We start from the raw sequence: 20,685 nt of genomic DNA, 5'->3' as shown, positions 1-20,685 counted from the left end.
GATTTAAAAATACACTATTTTTTTAGTAAAATTACGTAGAAGATATTATTAAAGTTTCTTTTCTAGCATTCATTTAGTTTGATTAACCAGTGTAATTATAAATCATAATCATTTAATGACCTCATTTTATCGCTGTTTTGTATAGAATGGTACTATAGTACCATTTTTATATATTTTATATATCTTATAACGTAAAGTTTATTTATAATATACACATATTGAATATTTCGAATAATAAAATCACGGGTAATTATATTTTACTATGTATTATAGATTTCTTTAATAACAGCGACTTTATTTGCATAATTTTTCCAAGTATAGTAAAACATTTCCAAATTGATATTTTACATAACATGAAATCACAGAAATCTATAATTTTGAAAATCTATCAGGAAATTTCATAAGTATGGGAATAACTATATCAAATAATTTTCTAACATATCAATATCGTCTCGGATATGCATTAAACTTCTTATTACGCTTACAAATTCAAGCAAAACGATGTCATTTTAAATTCATATTAGCTCTCCTCGCGCAAATGTCTCGAAAACATGAAATTATTAGTGCATTGCCTAATATTTACAAACGTATATAATTTCCATTATAATGGCCAAGAAATATACATTTAATCAGTGCCGCATACTACGTTCAAATATCAATTCAATCAACGATCCCTAAAGATTCAAATGGCGTTTGAAAACTCTCAAAGTAGTCAATTCGAAGCAGTTGTCCGGAATTGTTGACCCAGTTCGATTTCCCAGCTTGGTCCAACTTTGTCGAAATTCTCCATTCCCTAACTCACCAATATTTGATCATGGAATATCCTGCGTGTTGCAGCGAAATTCATTTCTGTCGAAGGCGACTTCACCGGTCTCGTGTTTGACGCCGCCGCCTGAGGTAACGACGATCCACGCGATCGAGCCAGCAGAAGTAGCGCCGATAATAGGCGTACAAGACGCATCGAATCAGACAGACGCACCAGAATCCGAGGATCAGGAGCAGTCTTTGATCGAGACATCCGTGAAACAGGAACAAAGTTTGAGTCCCTGTCAACTACAGAATTCGGCTAACTTAACCACTACCACTACCAACTTGACGAATTTGACCAACTTCGAGATCGTGGCTGCCTCGCCGGAGAAGGTGTGCAACGTCGTTCGAATAACCACCACAACAACAACCGTAAATCCAGCGGTCTGTAGCATAGTGGGCAAAGTGGATAAAGCAGAAAACACTATTATTAACATGGCCGATTGCCCAAAATACTCTATCACGAAAGAGTGTAGAAGCGTCACGTCGATCGATAGAACGATCGAACACGTGGTTACACGGCAGATTGATAGGGAACACGATGATAGAAATCACATGGAGGAGGAAGGCGAGCAACAGTTTGCCGAGGATAGAATATCATGCCGAGATGTGAGAACAGGGCCGAGAATTATTGAAATAACCGAAGAAAATTGCGATAGTTTTCATGAGAATTTGGAATTCTTTGGGAGAAGACGAGATCACTCTTTGGATAGAATCAGAGACAGGAAGAAGAATTACGTGCAGGAAACTGCGGGTGTTGAACAGGAGAAAGAGGCAGATACGAAGGTTGTCGATGAAAAGTGCGAGGTAAGAATCAAAGAATTTTCTGTTTCTCGTTTTCCGACGTTAGACGATGACGTTAATTTGCCGAGAATTTTTTTTGAGATCGAAAAGTTTCGCGCTGTAACATCTTGTTTTTCTTTATGAGGAGTAATATATTTAATTATAATGATAATACACGTTTAATATGAAATTTTATGCCGAGTGTTATTTGATTTTCGTTATCGTTGATTCATTAGAAGAGTGGCATAACTAAGAAAACCATATTTTTCGGGAAATTTTTTTTTTATAGAAAATTTGAAGTAGAAGATTATCAATTATACAATTATTTAGTAATGAACAATTTTCTTCTTTTTCTCCTGCGCTTCATTTTATTTTAGATTAATAATATTTTTAATAATATTTTATAATATTTTATGTAAAATATTATTTATATACGCATATATGACGTGTTTCTTGTTAGATATAAAGTAAAAACAATAATATAGAATAATACATTATACTTGAAAATTGAAGGTTTTTAACACGTCGCTTGTTTAGTAATTCGATTATATGTTATTATATTAACGAAACAGTAACATCGACATATAGAGAAACATCTTTCGTTTTTTGTATAAAATATCGCGTGATAGTCAGTCGACGCTCGATATCGATAAAAAAGAAAACTATAAAATTTTTTGATTATTAGATGAAGAAAATTAATGTGCAAAACAATGTTATTTGTCAATATATATAATACTCACTCATAAAAAGGAACATATAACACTCATAACAAAAATAACATATAACAAAAATAAAATTGATTATTTCATAACTATCATTGAGCTTAAATAAAAAATATCTTACGAAACCGCGAGTCTCTCAGCGTTACTTTTTACGAAAAGAATGAACCAAACGCAATGTAATTATTAACACTTAGCCAACCGCGCGCGCCACGGCGAGCTGTACGCTATTTCCACCGCGCGCGGACAAACAACCCTACGCTGTCCACCCCGCATTTTTCCAATTATCGAGGATTAATTTTCACTACTTAAAAAACAAAGAAGTTTAAAAATTATTTAAGTGGTCAGTTATATTTTACGGTGATAATTTTGTTTAACGATTTTACTATTGTTTATACAAAATATCAAATTGAAAGTATATTAAAAGTATAAAAAAATATAGGTAGAATTAAAAACATTAAAGATGACTAAAGATAAATAGCACGATTTGAATTTGAAATTAAAAATTCATAATGCATTTTAATATTTTTTCCAGTGTGATATCGTTCGAATAATTGATAGTGTATTTTTTTAATTAAGTTTAACGCCACTAAATTGATTAACAAAAAAAAAAAAAAAGAAAAATCGCGTTGCTAAAGCCAAAAAGGGAGATCTCCCCGTTCGGTCACGCGGCGATGTTCTTCGTAGAAGGAAAATCTCCCTATTATGTTGGCTAAGTGTTAAAATCATTCGATTTCATCGACCGATAAGAAATCACGAAGTATCAATTTCACACAACTTTCAATAACATTTACGTTATATTTTATAGGCCGAATTACCTAAACCGGATGAAACATCGGCGACTGAGTTACACAGACATGCAAATTCTTCGGTGGAAACTGCAGAGACCAATCAAATTCCAAAACTGTCGGAGAATCCGAAAGAATCAAAAATGGAGATCGATCCGAATTACGAAAGTTGTGAAAAGAGCCGAGACGAGCGATCGCAGGCAACCGCTCCACGTCCACAGATCATTGTGAAGTCGTTCGATATGCCGAGCATCGATTGTGATGATCAAGTGATCGAACCAATCGTGATCAAGCAGGAAGCAGATGAAGCAATGTATGAAGATTATTCATACAGATGCGAACCAACATCAACCACGGAAAAGCCAAAGTGCCAGGACTTGTCTAAGAGGCACATTGTCGAAAAGTCTCACCCTGGAATCGAAAACGTGGTGGAAAAGTTGAAAAAGAACGCAGCTGCTGCTTTACAGGAGACGGCACCCCAAAAAGTGGACGACTCGAAAGATAAGAACACAGAAAATCTTCGTTCGAGGAAACATTCAGAAACAATACCAAGAAAATTAGAAAACGGTTTGAAAAAACACATTCTGAGATCCTGCGAGAACTCTCAGTTCATAGAAAACTACGAAATGGCACAAGAAATTGAGGTATCTTCTTCGGAAAATGTTCGTTCGGCTAAAGACTCGCAAGGTGATCATAATCATGTAATAACGAACGAACATCCTTGCGATTCTCCTACGAGCAACAAGCATCCCCTGCCCAGAAACTACTTCGTGAACAATAATAATGATACGAAAAGTAGTAATAATGATACCGAATTAAAAGACAATAAAGAACCTATCGTGAAAATGGAGAATGTCTCGCCGCCCGAGGTCTGTGAAGTGGAAGTGCAATGCGCGAGCAATAACGCGGTGACGCCTAAAAAAGGAAAATTGGAACCGCTAGAAAAGTCGTTGGCCTTGGCATGTAATATTGAAACTCCCAGATCTCGGTTAGTTAGTAATTCCAAACCGAAACCTATAGTTGATGTTAGTGGTTTGGAATTACTGTCGAACAGCATCGAGCACTTTGAACGCTTGAGACCAAATGCCAATAGATCTGAATTTGACAAATCGGTTATCAAGGGCAGAGTGATTTTTCCTCCGGAAGAGAGCTACAATAATATGAACAGCCCTCTGGGGGTGTTATGTGCTTTGGCGGAACAAAGATTTATGGAGGAAGTAGGGGATGTAACTGACCAGAAGTCAAATGAAAGTTCCGAAGAAATATCTCACGCCGGAATATTACTATTGAACCTGGGCAGAGCGAATGTCTCAGAAAATCAAACGAAGACATCGCAGAAACGAAAGTATGTGGAAGAAAATTTGCAAGATTCCGAAAGCCCCAAGAGGTACAAAACCGATGGCGAGTTGGAAGACGAGGAATCAAAATACGACTCGTATTCGGAAGATGATTGTGATAAACGATACGATGAAAGTGAGCAGGAAATAATTGTATCTATGATGACTAATGATACAAGAAAAAGCATAGATTTTCCCGAAGAAAATGATATTTGTTCCGATAACGAAGATCACGATATGCTAAATGACGCTCCCCTTGGCAGTAGTAGTCCTTACAATAATGGGAACTACGAAAGAAAGGAAGATTTTGAAGCATACGAAAGGAAAATATACGAACAGTTATACGGGCAATATCATATGAGTGAAACTCTCAGCAGCAAGGAATCTACTGATTCCTTGATTATTGATGATAATTTATCAGATTCGGATGCCGAAATATATGACGAAAAGATATATTCGGTTAATAAGATGGTGGAGAACGACGAAGACAGCAGATATGAGGATAGAAGTCATATCTTGGGAGAAAATCGTGATTGTCACGATTATAGGAATTTACAAGCGAAACTCGATGCAAAAAAGTTTATTGCAAGAAAAGGACACATCGATAATGAAGCGGACTGGCCGAATATGGATGCTATGGAACTGGACATGAGAGTCAGGTTAGCTGACATACAAAGACAATATCGAGAGAAACAAAAAGAATTGTCTAAATTAGTTCCGAAGAAAGACGAGAAGAAGAGTCCTGGAAGACCGCGCAAGAAGAGTCATTCTTCTAAGTGAGTCAAATTCTATACTCTATTATTAAATCATTTTAAATGTGTTTACGTAGATATAAATTTTTCTATTTCATATATTTATATTAGAATGCATATGCTAAAGTATTTTTTTATAGTATATCATGTATTAAATTGAACTTTTTAAAGTAGTAAACAAGAAACAAGAAACACAGAATTTCCATTTCTAGCTTTAGGAAAGTTTGATTTGAAAGATCATTATATATGCATGCATTTAATTATATTTTTCTAGATAACAAAATTCCACTTCATACTTTCACAAACGAAGTCTTATATGAAATTCTTTATACGAGATTAATGTAAAAAGATTTTGTTTCACATTATTAACTTACTTTTTTGCGTAGAATCGTTCCTTTCTCGTAACGACTAAGACAATTTTTATAGTTCGGAAAAAATATAGTTTATAAGCAGAATATTTTTCTTTCTGCAAGATTTCTTGAATAATTTAATGAAAAAAATCTTGATTAAAATTTTAATAGAAAATCATTGAATTACCGTCAAAATGATTAACAAAACATGATTAATAATGTTTACAGTTCCGATAACGGTCTCCCGACATCCCTGCCCACGTTAGAAGGGACGTCTTCAGCCCACAAATCTCCATCGCAATCGTCTGATGGAGCTCCGCAGCCATTAGCTTCAGCTGTCCTAGCTATGCCAAGATGTAACGTGAACTTGGTAAAACTGGGTGAACAAAGAAGCCACATTAAATTACTGGATAGTATACCCAGTATTCCTATGCCTGTTGCACCAGTTGCTTCGCCAATCACAGTACTACCATCAAACAAATTGCCGCAAGAGGACGACGAGAAAAACGCCGGCCGGGTAAATCCAATATTAAATATGAAAAAAAAGAAAACAGCAAGAAAAATCAGGAACAGACTATTAAATAATCAAAAATAACAGAACTTCAATAGCTTATATTTGTAATTATAAAAGTTATTCTATAATTATTATTCAAAATTTTAGAAGTTAGGACAATTCTGTTATTTTTGACGAAATAAGATACCAAATTGAAACGCGAGAAATTGTTGAAAAAGGAAGAAAAACGTAAAAAAATAAAAAAGAATTATTTTAATGATGAAAAATTACTTATCTGTAATGCTGAAATTAAAAATATTTTATAATGTGTATATAATAATAATAATAATAATATATATATTATATATTATATAAATTTTAATATATATATGTGTGTGTATATATATATATATATATATATATATATATATGTATATATTTGTATATATATTTATGTATATGTATATATATATATATATATATATATACACAGATATATATAACATGTATATTAATTATATTGTAACGATAATTAAAATTTTTATCAATATATTTCATATATATGATTTTTTATTTATTTTATTACTTTTTAAATTTCGAATATTTTTATGACATCAGTTTATGATATCAGTTAAGTTCAATATCACTAAATTAGTTAATAAAAAAAAAAAGAATGCGTTGTCAAGCTCAAAATGGGATATCTCCCCGATCGATAAGGTAGGAATGTATTTTATGTATTCGTAAGCTAAATATTAAATGCATAAAATTGAGGAGACTATAATATATATGTATAAATAAAGAATCTTTTTCTAATAAATGTCATTAGATCTCTGACAAATGCATACAACTTGGATATGATACATCATCTCCAGCGCCTACTATCGCGAGTTCTAGTTCAGCATCGAAGAAACGGAAGGTTGGTCGACCCAGGAAATTAATGTGCTCGTCCGGAGGTGTCAGACACCTTACGGAAACGATAGTTGCTAAGAAACCTAAGAGTAAAAGTTCCTTGGTGGGCTATCTTTTATCGAAGAATAGACATCTTCAAACAAAAGTGAGTTTTGCTTCTAGCTTTGTAAGATACACTATATTTATATTTATTTATAAAATATATGCAATACAGTATAGAGAATGACATATGAACTTTAATTTTATTATATTTATTATACATAATGTTCTATTTTATTTTATAATACTGCAATTATAAAAGAATTTCATTACGAACTATAATTTTATAATATAGTATAGAATAATATAATACGTAATTATTAGATTGTCCAAAAATTTTATTATATTTATTATACATAATGTTCTATTTTATTTTATAATACTGCAATTATAAAAGAATTTCATTACGAACTATAATTTTATAGTATAGTATAGAATAATATAATACATAATTATTAGATTGTCCAAAAAGTTCTTTTCGTGTTTTTAATAGGTGGCAAGTATAAAATATATTTCCTACCTTTCCTAAATAATGTACGATCCTTTCCCTTCTATCACTTTTTGCCATCTCTCCAGGAGTCTCATAATGCCATTTTTCCAAAATTCTTTTGGTTTACTTTTAAAATATTCTTCGAGGTCATTTTTCATTTCGTTTACTGATTTGAATTTTCTATTGCGAAGAAAATTTTTTCGAGAGAGGAACAAATAATATTCCGATGGTACAAGATCTGGAGAGTATGGAAAATGTGATAAAACATCTCAATCAAACTCTAGAAGTTTCGTTCGTACTGCTAAAGAAACGTGTGGCCTCGCGTTATAATGGTGGAACACGACGCCACGTCTGTTCACCACTTCAGTATGCTTTGCTATAATGGTTTTCTCAAGTTTTTCGAGTTGCAATATTTTTCATTGTTGATCGTTTGCTCTTTGATACGTAGAAGAGGATACCCTTCCTAGCAGATTAAAAGTAGCACCTTCTTCAGGTAAAATCCAAATCTTGCTACCGTTGGAGAACGCTTATGTCGACTCGATCAAGATCGTTTGCGTGCAGTGTTGTCGTAGAGAATCCAACTTTCATCTCCAGTAATTTGTTTAAAAATGGCTCTCTTTTGCTGCGTTGAATTAGCAAGTCGCATGTCGAAATTCGATTCAGGATATTGCCCTCCGTCAGTTCATGGGGACCCACACTTCGTAACGATTAACGTACCCAAGCTTCGTTAAATGCCTATGAATCGTCGTTCACGGAATGTTTAAAGCATCTCTTATCTCACGAATGCTAGACCTTGATGGATGGACGTCTGCTACGATCTTCATCTTTCAGATTAAAATTTTCAGCTCTAAACCTCCCAAATTCCGGACTCTTTGAACAGTTATAGGTCGATTACCATAAACGTCTTTTATTTGCATAACATGCGCGTCTAATGCTGCTTCTGTAATCATTTTTCCGAACTGCGATATTATGCTGATTGTCGAAGACAAGGATTTTTTGTATTTTCAGACAACCCTAATAATTTTGCAGTTAATAATTCTCTAAATATTCTAATATTTATATCCTTCCTTGTTGCAATTTTGTAAACCGTCAAAATATTTACAACAGAAATTCCCAGAAGGAGTTGAATGCCAAGTTTTCTGTACCATTTGATTCCTTTTCTAACTGTGGCTGCATAGGAAACCATTTGGTATAAAATAGAATAATCTATAGCACGCTTTCCTTCGTTATATTCAACAACAGCTAGTGGTTTTAATGTTGCAAATGTCTGTTGGCTTGGAGAAACAGCACGAATGTTACGCTTTTTTTCTGTACTTGGTACCATGATGGGAGCGTGTTTCGTCGATAAAATTCTCACATCCTGTGTATCTCTCCATTTGAGTACGACAATCCCGTTATCATCTTCTTTGGATACTATCTCCCCTTTACTTAGTTTGCAATGAAGAATATCTTTTGGGAGGAACTTTTTATTATTCCTAAGTGTTCCCACTACATGAGTCTTGCGGTTTAGGCATGATATCGCTGATTCATAACTCGTGTAAAAATTATCAGTGTATAATGTCCTTGGTAGAAATGTTTCTCTGCAATCGGAGTATCGAGCAGAGAACGCTCGGTACTGCGGCACGCGTGGCCTGAAAGGGATTTCATTGAAAACACGCGTGGCGGTCAACGTGTTAAAGCAGTGAGACATATCGTGACGAAAATGCACCTTTTGGTCTTCCATCTTTTACCACGCAAAAAACACTCTATACACTTTCTACTAACGTCGAGAACTGTTCTGTTGCCTTGCCAGAGGATATCTAGTGACCACACGATTGAGTGATCTGGTGGTTTGTTTACTTAAGCAGAACGAGAAAAGGCCCCGAGTGGCGATCGCGGAAAGAACTTTTTGGATGACCTAATATTATATTTTCTAATATATAATTATCTTGTTATCACGCATGAAGTATAATTTCATTCTATTTGTATGCACAGTACGTGGGAAAAACTGGTTACACTCCATTACCGTTCAAGACTGGGCTATCTTCCATGAAATCCTCTTCCAAGAGTCACAAATCGACAAAATCGAAGCCGAAACCAGCGAAACAAACTCCTCTACACAATAAGAATGTGATCAGCTCGATTATTGCGGAAAAGGCAAAATTAAGTCAAGAAGTGAAATTGGATAAGCAAAATAAGATGAAGCCGAAATTGAAAGCTGAAGCGAAGGTGAAAACGTGGGAGGATGACGATACCAGTAGTGTCGCGGAAAATATATTGCCAGAATCCATCGCGGAGGAACCAGTAAAGGTAACGTAAAAAGAAAGATTTAATTATCAAACTATTCAACATTAGACATAAATAATAAAAAAAAAGAAATAGAGAAAAAGAATTCCCCCCCCCCCAATTAATCTTATAGATATACGAATACAATTTCAATGTACGTAAATAGGATATTTTTTGAGGGTTAATGATTGAGATAAAGTTATACAGAATTCATATGTAAAATTTTGTTATGGAAAATAGTATAATTAGAAGACTATATCTTCCACCATTCACCGCTTCTTCAAGAAATACAAATTCCACCATAATCAAACGCCATTCCTACCAATATTTCATCCACTGTAATCTACTCTCTGATTTCTTAGGAAATCTCAATGGACACGGCCGAACCTGCCGAAAACGAACCCGAGAAAATCAAACACGAGAAGTCGAAGAAGAAGAAACGGAAGTCCAGTTCGTCATCGCCATCGCGACATAAGTTAAGCGATCGAGACAAGAAAGAATCGAAACGTCGAAAGTCGCTCGAGTGCAAAGAATGCAAGGAATACGCGAAAGCTGCTCGAGCGGAGAAGACGGAAAATGTGAACAAATGTAAATTAACGTCGGCGCACTTGGCTATAGACCAGTTGAGGGTCTTAACTGCGATGGGTGGTCTATTTTACGCCGGAAGACTGAGCGCGGTTCAGGCGCCTGACGTTTATGCGATCACGCTGGACGGCGAACGAGGCAACAGGCCTCACATCCATTCCAGAGAAGAGATTCTACGAGACGCGGTAAGTTAACGTTGATTTATTTTACTCTATCTTTCGTCCGTATAGAGGGCTCACGTTCCTGTTTTCCGTTACTGTTTACAGATCGTCGAGGTTTGTCCCACTTCCACGAAAGAGCTACCGCCTGGCACGAGATTATGCGCCTACTGGAGCCAGCAATATCGTTGCTTGTATCCGGGTACCTCGGTCGAACCGTCGGAACCTGACCCTGAACTCGATGAGAAATTTGTTAGCGTGGAGTTCGATGACGGGGATAGTGGCAGGATAGCTTTGGATGATATTAGACTGCTGCAGCCTGATTATCCCGTTGTTGGTAAGTTTGGGTGTTTTCTAATGTATTAGGATGTCCAAAAAATTTCTTTCGTTTTATGAGAAAATAATAGACGCGCAACGTTTTTTGTTTTATATTATTTTGTCGAATTACGTACGATCGATTTTGTTCTGTTGAGATAAACACCGCGACATTTCACAGACTTGGTTTCACGTTCGTACGAAGGTGCACTGTTGTAAAAAACACGTTTGCGAAAGAAAGACATTTTTCGGACAACCTAATAACTACTTACGTAGAATTGAATTCGGAGATGTGAATTTGGAATTCACTTTTGACATTTCTATGGTATTGGGTGGGATATTCTAAAGATTACTGGTTTTTAAGATATATTTTTCTTTGGGAATTTTTAATTATTGTATTGGAATGATTTAAGGACTTTTTTTAACTTTTTAGAATTTTCTTGGATCATTAGTGTTGACTTTTGTGTACGAGTACTACGAAATCTACCATTGTTAAAATTGTATTTCTAAACAGTATAAAATTGAACTCAATTTATTCAAACGAAACTTTCATTTAGTACCAGGTTAACTGAATTTCTATCGATTAAATCCACTTATTTGCACAGGCAATACCTAGTTGGGAGAATCGGTGAAAGCTTTTATTACTTGAACTTCAGTTATATATATATACGTGTATAAAGTATTTGTTCTCAGATAGTTTTCACGAAATTGAAATGAAATTTCACTATATGTATTTATAGTATTTAATAATTCCTGTATCATCTAATCATACTCATGTATATCGAATTTTTTATCAAATTATAGAATATGATCCCAATCCCCTGTTATCGTTGGGAAAACGTCGACGACAAACGTCAATGTCGACGGAGGATAAACGCTCTTCCAGTAACAGTCAACCTTCTACTTCCAATGCGAATAACGCGTTGACTCCTGTTTTATCCACAACGAGTTGTTACGTTCCCCCGTCTGACGCACAGTCCCTGGATCGACAGAAGGTGGACGACGTAGATGCAAAAGTCTTGGAAGAATATCGTGAAAGGAAACGAATGAAGAAAAGAAGAAGAGACAAATTGAAGAAATTACAGGAGACTCAGGAGGGGAAAAAGAAGCACAAAAAGCACAAATGTTGCGACGAACGCAGAAAGCACAGGCACAGAAAACACCGTAAACACAAGCACAGACATAGTCATCACAGCAGTCACAGCGAAGGAAGTCATATTAGGTTTGTTCTTTTTCGCGTTAAATTATATATAATTGGATTAATTTTTTAATTTTTTAATATATAAGAAGGTTTCTTTTGAATCGTCGTTTGAAACTAGTAAAAATCTATATATATTCGATATCAATTTGAGCTCTATAATTCTTGTCAATGAAAGTAGAATATACGTAAATATAAGTAAATACGAAATAAACTATAAATTGATTGAAAAGATTTTATCGCAGTATGCCTTTGATATTTTTTAAATTATTAAATATAATTATACAACAAAAGTTCTTCATTCTAAAAATACTATTATTAAGGAAATTTATTGACTCATTATTAATATAAATGAAAAAAATAAGACATTAACTCATTAAGGGCAAACGTAGAGTTAACAGGTGTGTTTCAGTTATAACTATTTTTTTATTAAATTCTATATTTTACTATTCTTATTACAGCAAAAAATTGGAATGACTTAATTGTCAAGTCACGCTTAATCTATTCAAAATATACCAAGGCACACGCTATACTATCTTTCCAACATCCGTACAGCAACTCAATTATCCGATTCTTCGCTAAAGTTATTAAATCATACTTTCAACAATTATCTAGCTCTTAATGGGTTAATCAACCTTTTCGCTGCGAACAGCGCCTGTAGGCGCTCAACCAGAGTCGGCTCTGTCTGAGCGAACAGCGCCTATAGGCGCTCAGTCACAGTATCTTCCTCCGAGCATCGTGCGATCCGCGCGACCGATCTCCCATTGTCACGCTGGCTGCTCAAAGAGCAATTCGTTTCTGAGCGCATCGCAGCGGAAGGGTTAAAAATTTAATCAAACTGGAAGATGTTCCTTCCATACTTCTTTATTACTTTCGTTTCGCGCAATGAAATTTATAAATGAATAGAAAAATACTGAAAGATTTGTAATAAAATAAATAAGTAAATAAATAAAATAAAACTAAAGCAATATATCTCTACACTACTTTTTCGATCTTAATTCGAATATTTTTAAATGCCTCTTAGCAGTGGGGAAAGTTGTTGCGGGCAGAAGAGCGAAGAAGAACTGCCCAAGGAAACGGTAGCTACAGTGGAATGCGAAGAAGAAGTCGAAGAAGAGCCAGTAACGCAAGAAGAAGTAGCTCCGGAACCGATCAAAGAACCCGTTCGCGAGGAAAAACCCGAGAAACCTGAGAAACCCGAGAAACCCGAAAAACCGAAGAAGACGGACAAAAAGTCGAAAGTGCGTGAACGACAAGAATCGGTGGAAAGTCGAAGCAAAATGGCAGCTTTCTTGCCAGCGAGACAATTGTGGGGCTGGGCTGGAAAAGGTTACAGACGACCCGGTGCCAAGGGCAGAGCCAAGAAACAATTCTTCCGAGCTATTCAACGAGGTAGCGAGACGATCCAGATCGGTGACAGTGCGGTCTTTCTGTCGACTGGCAGACCCGATAGACCTTACATTGGACGCATCGAATCCATGTGGGAAACTTCAAGTTCCAATATGATCGTGAAGGTGAAATGGTTCTATCATCCTGAAGAGACCGTGGGTTGTCCGAAGAATTTGAAATACCCGGTAAGAATATCATGAGATATTTTAAATGATCACACTAGCTAGAAAAATTATTAGTACGAACTCCTATTCTTTAATGAAGAGTCCTTCTATCAGATTTTACATATCATTCGTATAGTATCAAATTTTGAATAGACGTAGAAAATTATTACTCAATGATACGAAATATCGTTACTCGTTCTTGGAGTTAATTGATTAGTATGTAGTGGCTATGATAACTACAACGTGCAAATATCTTCTACAGTCACTATACTTTGAAACAATAGAGATTTGTTATCACTCTTGCATCTCCTTAATTATTACATTTCTGCACGTTTTGGTCTGGTTAGAACAATAAGAAGAAAGCAGATATCGAAGGAAACATTGTTATTTAAAGCAAAATTATTTCTGATAAAAAAAATGTGTTAATTCGATAGACGATTTCGACAAAAGTATTTTCAAAATTTCAAATTTATGGTTGATAACAGATAATTAAATTGCACAGTTTGATAAACGTGAGCACGCTGGAAAAAGCATATTTTCAGAACAGACACATTCTCAAAAAGGATTTTACATGGACATAAGATTTTTAACATACATACATTTACTACATATTTTACCATACATGTACTATAACACTCGTCATATTTCATTCTCATATCATTTCAAAACAGTAAGAAAGAAAAATAAATTTTCAGCGAGTCACTCAAACAAATAATTCAATTACAAATAAAAAGCAAAAGAACAGATAATCAAAGAAAGATAAAAATAGCGGAAAAAAGACTAATAGTGCAAGTGAACATATCATTCCACCTCACACAATTCTCAACCTCACACAAGTTCTCAACAGTAAAACTACTAGTCTTTATCTTAGTCTCTACGCCACAATCATTATACAATACGAGTATCGTTATAGAAATTTTCTACGCTGCAAGACGCGATCCTCGAGCGTTGTACGCTGTATTAATGAATTTTGTTCAAACGAATGTTCCTAGGGTGCCCTATTCGAGTCTCCTCACATGGACGAGAACGATGTTCAAACGATCTCTCACAAATGCGAGGTGCTGCCGCTTCAAGAGTACACAGAGAAGCTGGGAAAAGAGCCGCACAGATATCTGACCATATACGATAACAACGACATTTACTATTTGGCTGGATATTACGACCCCACGACGTACCTGTTGACCATGCAGCCAGGGGTTGTTTGAGAACAGCTTAAGCTGACGATTAGGTTAACTGGTGTTACTTAATTGTTGTCAGCCAATAAAATATTATGCGAAATTATATGAAACGCCATGGCCGTTAACGCCGTGATCGAAGCTGTTACGTCTGCCAGTTTTCAAAGATTTGAAAACGAGGTGCGAGGATTAGGATTATCGTACGATTCACGTACATGGACGAACGAATCGAACATTCGTCGATTCAGAGACATTAGAGTTTTACATTGTGAATAACGAGCACGTTCAATTTTGAATCTTAGCTCGATGATGCGATCGATGACACAAGCTTTCAAAGAGGCATTCAAAATCACCACAAGGCACAAGCATTATTTATTGTCACAATAGACAAGAGATCGTTTCCATTTATACATCGATCATATCTTGTCTTTTTTTACGGTTATTATGTATTACATACATTGTTACGATCGGTTTCCTTTTGATCGAGCATAGAATCCATTCGAATCTATTTTCTCATTTATATACATTGTTTATGCGAGATAATCGTTGTTGATTTGATAGTTTTCCATTCATATTCTTGCGTCTTTCGCGTCGCTCACAGATTCGACAGGGTTGTATTTCATTTTTGGTGCTGAACACTGAATGGAGAATATATTTTCGTGAATCCCGGGATATTGTTGTGACGATATGATTCGCGTTTAAGCGAAACGCGAGTGTTGTGTATTTTTCCGATGGAATACGAGGCGAAACGTGCAATGACAAAGTTGTATCGCTGTTCTTCACAGGTATACTTGATTATTTGTGCGTTAGCGTGATAGATATATACGATGCACGTGGGTGGTGCAATTTTTTCCGAGATTTCTTAGGATCCAAGAGCCTGTAAATAAGAACCGAGAGAGTTTAATATTTACAGCAAAGAATTTTCGAACTGGGATAGAGGAGGAGGCTTGTGCCTTGTGTATAACAAAGTTAAATAAAACGAAATCAATAGCTTAATTTTTTTGATGCCTACGGGTTGCGTTTGTCGCTACTTGGATCACATTGGATTTCACACTAACGTACATTGATAAATAATTACAAAGAACGCATATACATATAAATATATATATAAATATTTATATATATATATATTATATATGTAGAGGACAGATGCAATAAATCTATGAGTGGCATTAACGAAAAAACGCGAAATCAACTACGGAGATATTTATAAAAATGTTTTGTCGACTGTAAATAAAAAATACATAGTATATATACATATATGTATACTGTACATAAACGTTAAGTGCGTATATATCTGTAAGTGTAAAATCAGATTCGCTCTGATTATTAACCGTTAGACTAGTGTTATATATCGTTGTCTAACCGCGAAAATACAATACATCGTATTGTATATACAACCACACACATGTACTCGTATTGGAAAACAAAATATCGGAAGATTTTGTGCGAATCTTGTAGCCCGATCACGCAGACTCTACACGTAAAAATAACAAAATTTCAAGTTGCGAGACAAAGTGGCCTGTTCTGCCAGTCCGATTCTCGAGCTTTGAGACTTTCATTGCTATTTCCTTTAATACTCTAGCGATCGGCGTTTACAAGACGCGATGTACTTAGATTAAGAATCACCTTCTCACGTTAATTTCTTCATCTTTCGAGTGTCGCTCATTTACTTCAACGTTGTACGTAAATAGAAACTTAGGTTTTATAGTGATTCTTTTTATGATTCCATTGGTATAGATAGAAAAATCCGTATGTGCTTGTGACGAACAATACAGGCAGTATTCTATATTCAGAATGAACCTTTTATTCAAAATTCTTGATGAAAGTAAAACTTTTATTATGAAAGATAAAGTTCGATGTAGACTTTAAGTAAGATGTTAGCAAGTTAGCACAATCGATAATTCTCCCTAATTATCTATCTATTACCTAAATATTCTTGTGTCCATTGGCACTGCTCGCTTACAACAAACAAAAAGATTTAACGTATGAAAAAAGATATTGATATAAAATTGAAACGAGAAACTACGTATGTTAACGACAGTCCTTTCGTATTTTTCTCTAAATTCAAGAAAATGTTTGCTCATAGAAAGACACGTTGTATCGGATATAAATCAATGGACGTAGAAGGGTTCTGATATTGATTCTTCATTCAAATTGAAAATTTTGACAGAATGATTATTTCTCAGAGTAATGCTAATCATTTAAACATGTTCTTAAAATAAAATACTTGTAACAGTTTATATTCTCCGTTTGAAGTAAAAATTTGATAAATTAGTTTGAGTAAAGGGATCAATTACTACTTAATGGAACAAAAATCTTCATTAAATCTTCGTTGCTTATTACCACATAGATACTCAACCGTCTGACGTCCTCTACGATAATAGAGACAAAAACAAAAAAAGCTTTTATAAGCTTCGAAATACAGTTTGCACGGCAGTGATACGCATGATAAGATGGAGAGGTTGACGTGAGCGGACGTTCCACACTTTGTATATTTGTCTTTTTTTTATTTTCTTTGAACGATCGAAGCGTCTGGAGCGTCGAATCCACGGCGAACCGTTGTCGCTGGTGATACGATATAAGGTGCTACATACAACGTTTTTGTTTGTTGCGAGCGCGTATTAAACAATAAGTTGACACTCGCGAATCATTTTTTCATACTGTATACGCGTTCATTTCGCGAGCATTACGCTATCATCCTAGAATTAAGATGTTCTTTTTCGATTTTTTAATCGTTCTTTGTATCTCTCCGCGGCATTCGTTTCGTCGACAGAAAGAAAGGGAGAGCCGACCACTTTCGCCCACGATTCTCGATCACTTTAACGATCAAATAACGATCGTTTCTCTTCTAATGCGCGACAGATCTTCGTAGAGGAACGTTAATAACAGATCCATCAGAGACACACGGACGCATAGCTCTGATGGTCAAGGTACCGATGACGCTCTTTGTTGATCAGCAACGGATCGAGAAATCGCCGATTTTTCGCCGATTCTCGATACCTTGGCTACTTATTACGCGGATATACGTGTCGTTTCCCGGTTCGGTCCTCTGGTTTCCCTTTTGAAAGAGGATAACCACCCGTAGGGCGAAAAAAACACGATCCTAGTACAAACTGCAGATACAATAATTATCATGCATTTTTTCTGCTGACGTTCATATTTATATGGGCGAGATATAACGGGAGAATAAAGCGAACCAGAGTACTTACGTCGTGGCGCGTATGATTGTTCGCGTGTAAATAGATCATGTAAGTCGTACAAGGATCGGCGAGTCGCCTGTCTTAGACACAAGCTGATCGATCTCCATAGATTTCTATCCCTAGTGTACATTCATTGTTATCGTCGTGCGTGCATGCTAGCGCGCACAGACGTCGTGGTCGAATCTTAAAGACCACGACGATCGACCTATCCTCAGATAGGTCTCACGCAGCGCGTGCAATCTGTATATTGCATAGTATTTTTCCATTAAGGTAGAAAACGACGAGGAAAAGGCAAAAGAAAAAAAGAAAAAAAAAAATGAAAAGATACTGTCGATGAATCGTTATCCTACGAGCGATCTTTGATGTTATTCGTTGACTCGATGGTTTTCCATTTTGATGGTCCATATTGTTCTCTCGATGAAAGATATTCAAATGCGTTAAACGGAATGACATGCACGAGAATGTAAATAAGTGATGAAAGTGGAAGCACCGGCAGAGAAAAGAAAAGAGATTTTAGACGAATCATTCCGATAAACGTTCAAAGAATAAAAATGGAATACGAAGAGAAAACCACGCAGTCGACGAAACCGATTGCTCGAAGGATCGAACGGTTCTTCGTTCAGAGATGTCGTTTCTTCGACGACAATTTTTTCGATGCTTCGATTCTATGAGGAGTAGCCTACCGGTAGACAATGTAGACGAGGCACGTTCGCTTGTAGATTTGTAAATAACGTAGACTTAGGTAGATCGAGGGAAATGTCGGTGTCCTCGGTCGTTTTTTTATACGTCCCCAAAAAAATCAATTTCTTGGTCGTTGCATTTTATCCATTTTGCTCCTCTACGTCATCCAATGTATCTTTCTATGATAATTGGAGAATGGGAACAGATAGTCGAAACGATGCTGCGTTTCGCGTGAAAAAACGAGGAAACAAAATGTACGATAATGACGAAAGTTAATGAGAAAAAAAAGAAAAAAAAGAGAGATTTAATAAGTGACCATTGTATATACACACGATGAATAAAGAGACGCCGACATTTCGCGACGACACTCCTCTTTCTTTGAATTCACATGGAATTGAGGCGCTTCTCGTTGAGAGCTACGATCGTTTCTTGGAGAAATAAATCGAACGAATCGACTTATATCGCGTAAAGATGAACCGCGATGTGACGTTTCCTTCTCGAGGAGACGAGGCTTGCTTCGCTCCGGCAGATACGACATTATTTTCCTTGTCATTTTTCGGCGAGACGATACAGAACGAGCGAGAGAATCCGTACGATTTAAGCGTATACCGTTCGAACTAGTCTAGCCGCTACGATAAGGATAGTTTGTAAGCGTCTGGTCAAGATAACGGATGAACGAAAAGTTCGTGTCTCCGTTTATAGAAGAAGTGAAACAAGCAGTGTCTATTGAGTTGGTGACGAAGTGATTGCGGATTTCGTCATTAAGTGATAATTTGTCATTACCACTTAATGACAAAATCCGCTATTACTTAGTTACTCACCCAATATTTTTATTTTGTTTCGAATTTTTAATATCCTTCCATGTACGATCTTTCTTATTTTTTGGGCTTGTAATAAATTTGAAATTTGCTTGTACAACAGCTTCCTTTGGATTTCATAGAGAGATTGACTAAGTTAAAAAGGGGACGCGAACGTTATCGTGCATCCGGTATCACGAAGAAGGATCCCTCTTTCGTCACGTTGCGTACTCGATTGCCATTTGTATCATTCGCGCGAGATACGGAGAAGAAAAGAAAATCGTAATTATAGTCACGAAGCGTCAAGAAAAGGACAACGTATAAGCGATCTAGCTAAGGTTAGGAGATTATGCGAGCCTGTATATTTTACGATATGTATAGCCGATGCGTGGATGATGATTAAGGCAAGTGAGTAAGAACAAGAGCGAGAGAAATAGAATGAACGAGAGAGAAAGAGCCGGAGAGAGTGAAGTTAAAACAGAAGAAGATAATATTTTATCGTAGAGAATTATCGAAATTATTATATTTTAATAGCGGAGCTGCGATTTAAAAGAAGAAAAAAAAAAACAATATGTGTAGTACGAAAGATACGAAACGCGAGAGAGCGAGTAATCGTGCAAGTAAATGACAAGCAACAACAACAACAAAAAAAAGATATAAAAGACGTGAATAAAAAAAAGGAAAAAAATGAAATACGAATGAGAAGAATTGTATGCACGAGTGAAGGTGACGTAAGAATGAGAGAGAGAGAGAGAGAGAGAAAAACGGGGAGAGAGAGAGAGAGAGAGAGAGAAATTTAAAAATATAATGAGCGACTGTTTTTTCGAACCCAAAAGTCTGAGAAAAAGAATTCAGGATTAAAAACAAAACAAAAAAGAAAAAAAAAGAAAAATGAAACAAAAGAGAGATACAGTTGAACTTCATTTATATTTTCCTACGCGAAACTTTTTGTATGGCGAATGACGCGTGTGTGCGTGTGCGTGTATGGAAAATCTCGGTTGACGTTTATAATAAAAACGAAAAAAGAAACAAGCGACAAAAAAACTATGCACGAAATTCAAAGACCTTGGTCAAACGTGTTATATGTAGGAAAATATGGGAAGAGCAGAAGAAACGGAAAACGTTTGATGTACTGCGTTAAACGTGTATATAAGTATTTTGTATTTCTCCGTGTTTTGGTTTTTGCAGTATTGTCAGGTCGACTGCTTTTTCCCGTGATCGAACGACACGTTGCATAGATTTTCCTTTTCTTTTTCTACTCGATATATATGATTCTCGTATTTACATT

The 20,685-nt window shown here is 35.7% G+C and overlaps 1 protein-coding gene across 4 annotated transcripts in view; it reads left to right on the top strand.

Annotated features, from left to right (window-relative positions):
- The window catches only part of LOC132916274 (uncharacterized), a 349,285-nt gene extending 328,996 nt beyond the window's left edge, over window positions 1–20,289 (top strand). For 3 of the 4 annotated variants that reach the window (XM_060976131.1, XM_060976130.1, XM_060976134.1), the window contains 10 exons: window positions 838–1,614; window positions 3,118–5,210; window positions 5,765–6,053; window positions 6,856–7,083; window positions 9,442–9,756; window positions 10,095–10,502; window positions 10,584–10,812; window positions 11,595–12,012; window positions 13,013–13,562; window positions 14,534–20,289. In XM_060976131.1, coding sequence (XP_060832114.1) covers window positions 838–1,614; window positions 3,118–5,210; window positions 5,765–6,053; window positions 6,856–7,083; window positions 9,442–9,756; window positions 10,095–10,502; window positions 10,584–10,812; window positions 11,595–12,012; window positions 13,013–13,562; window positions 14,534–14,746 — 5,520 coding nt within the window. In that variant the 3' untranslated portion in view covers window positions 14,747–20,289. The remainder of the gene's footprint in view (window positions 1–837; window positions 1,615–3,117; window positions 5,211–5,764; window positions 6,054–6,855; window positions 7,084–9,441; window positions 9,757–10,094; window positions 10,503–10,583; window positions 10,813–11,594; window positions 12,013–13,012; window positions 13,563–14,533) is intronic. The other variant, XM_060976132.1, reaches the window with a different exon arrangement.
- The last annotated feature ends 396 nt before the right edge of the window (window positions 20,290–20,685 follow it).

Source organism: Bombus pascuorum, chromosome 2 (genome assembly GCF_905332965.1).
Source record: "Bombus pascuorum chromosome 2, iyBomPasc1.1, whole genome shotgun sequence".
NCBI classification, from domain to species: Eukaryota; Metazoa; Arthropoda; class Insecta; order Hymenoptera; family Apidae; genus Bombus; species Bombus pascuorum.
The sequence above is the reverse complement of the archived record's forward strand: the minus strand, read 5'-3'. Positions and strand labels throughout refer to the sequence as shown.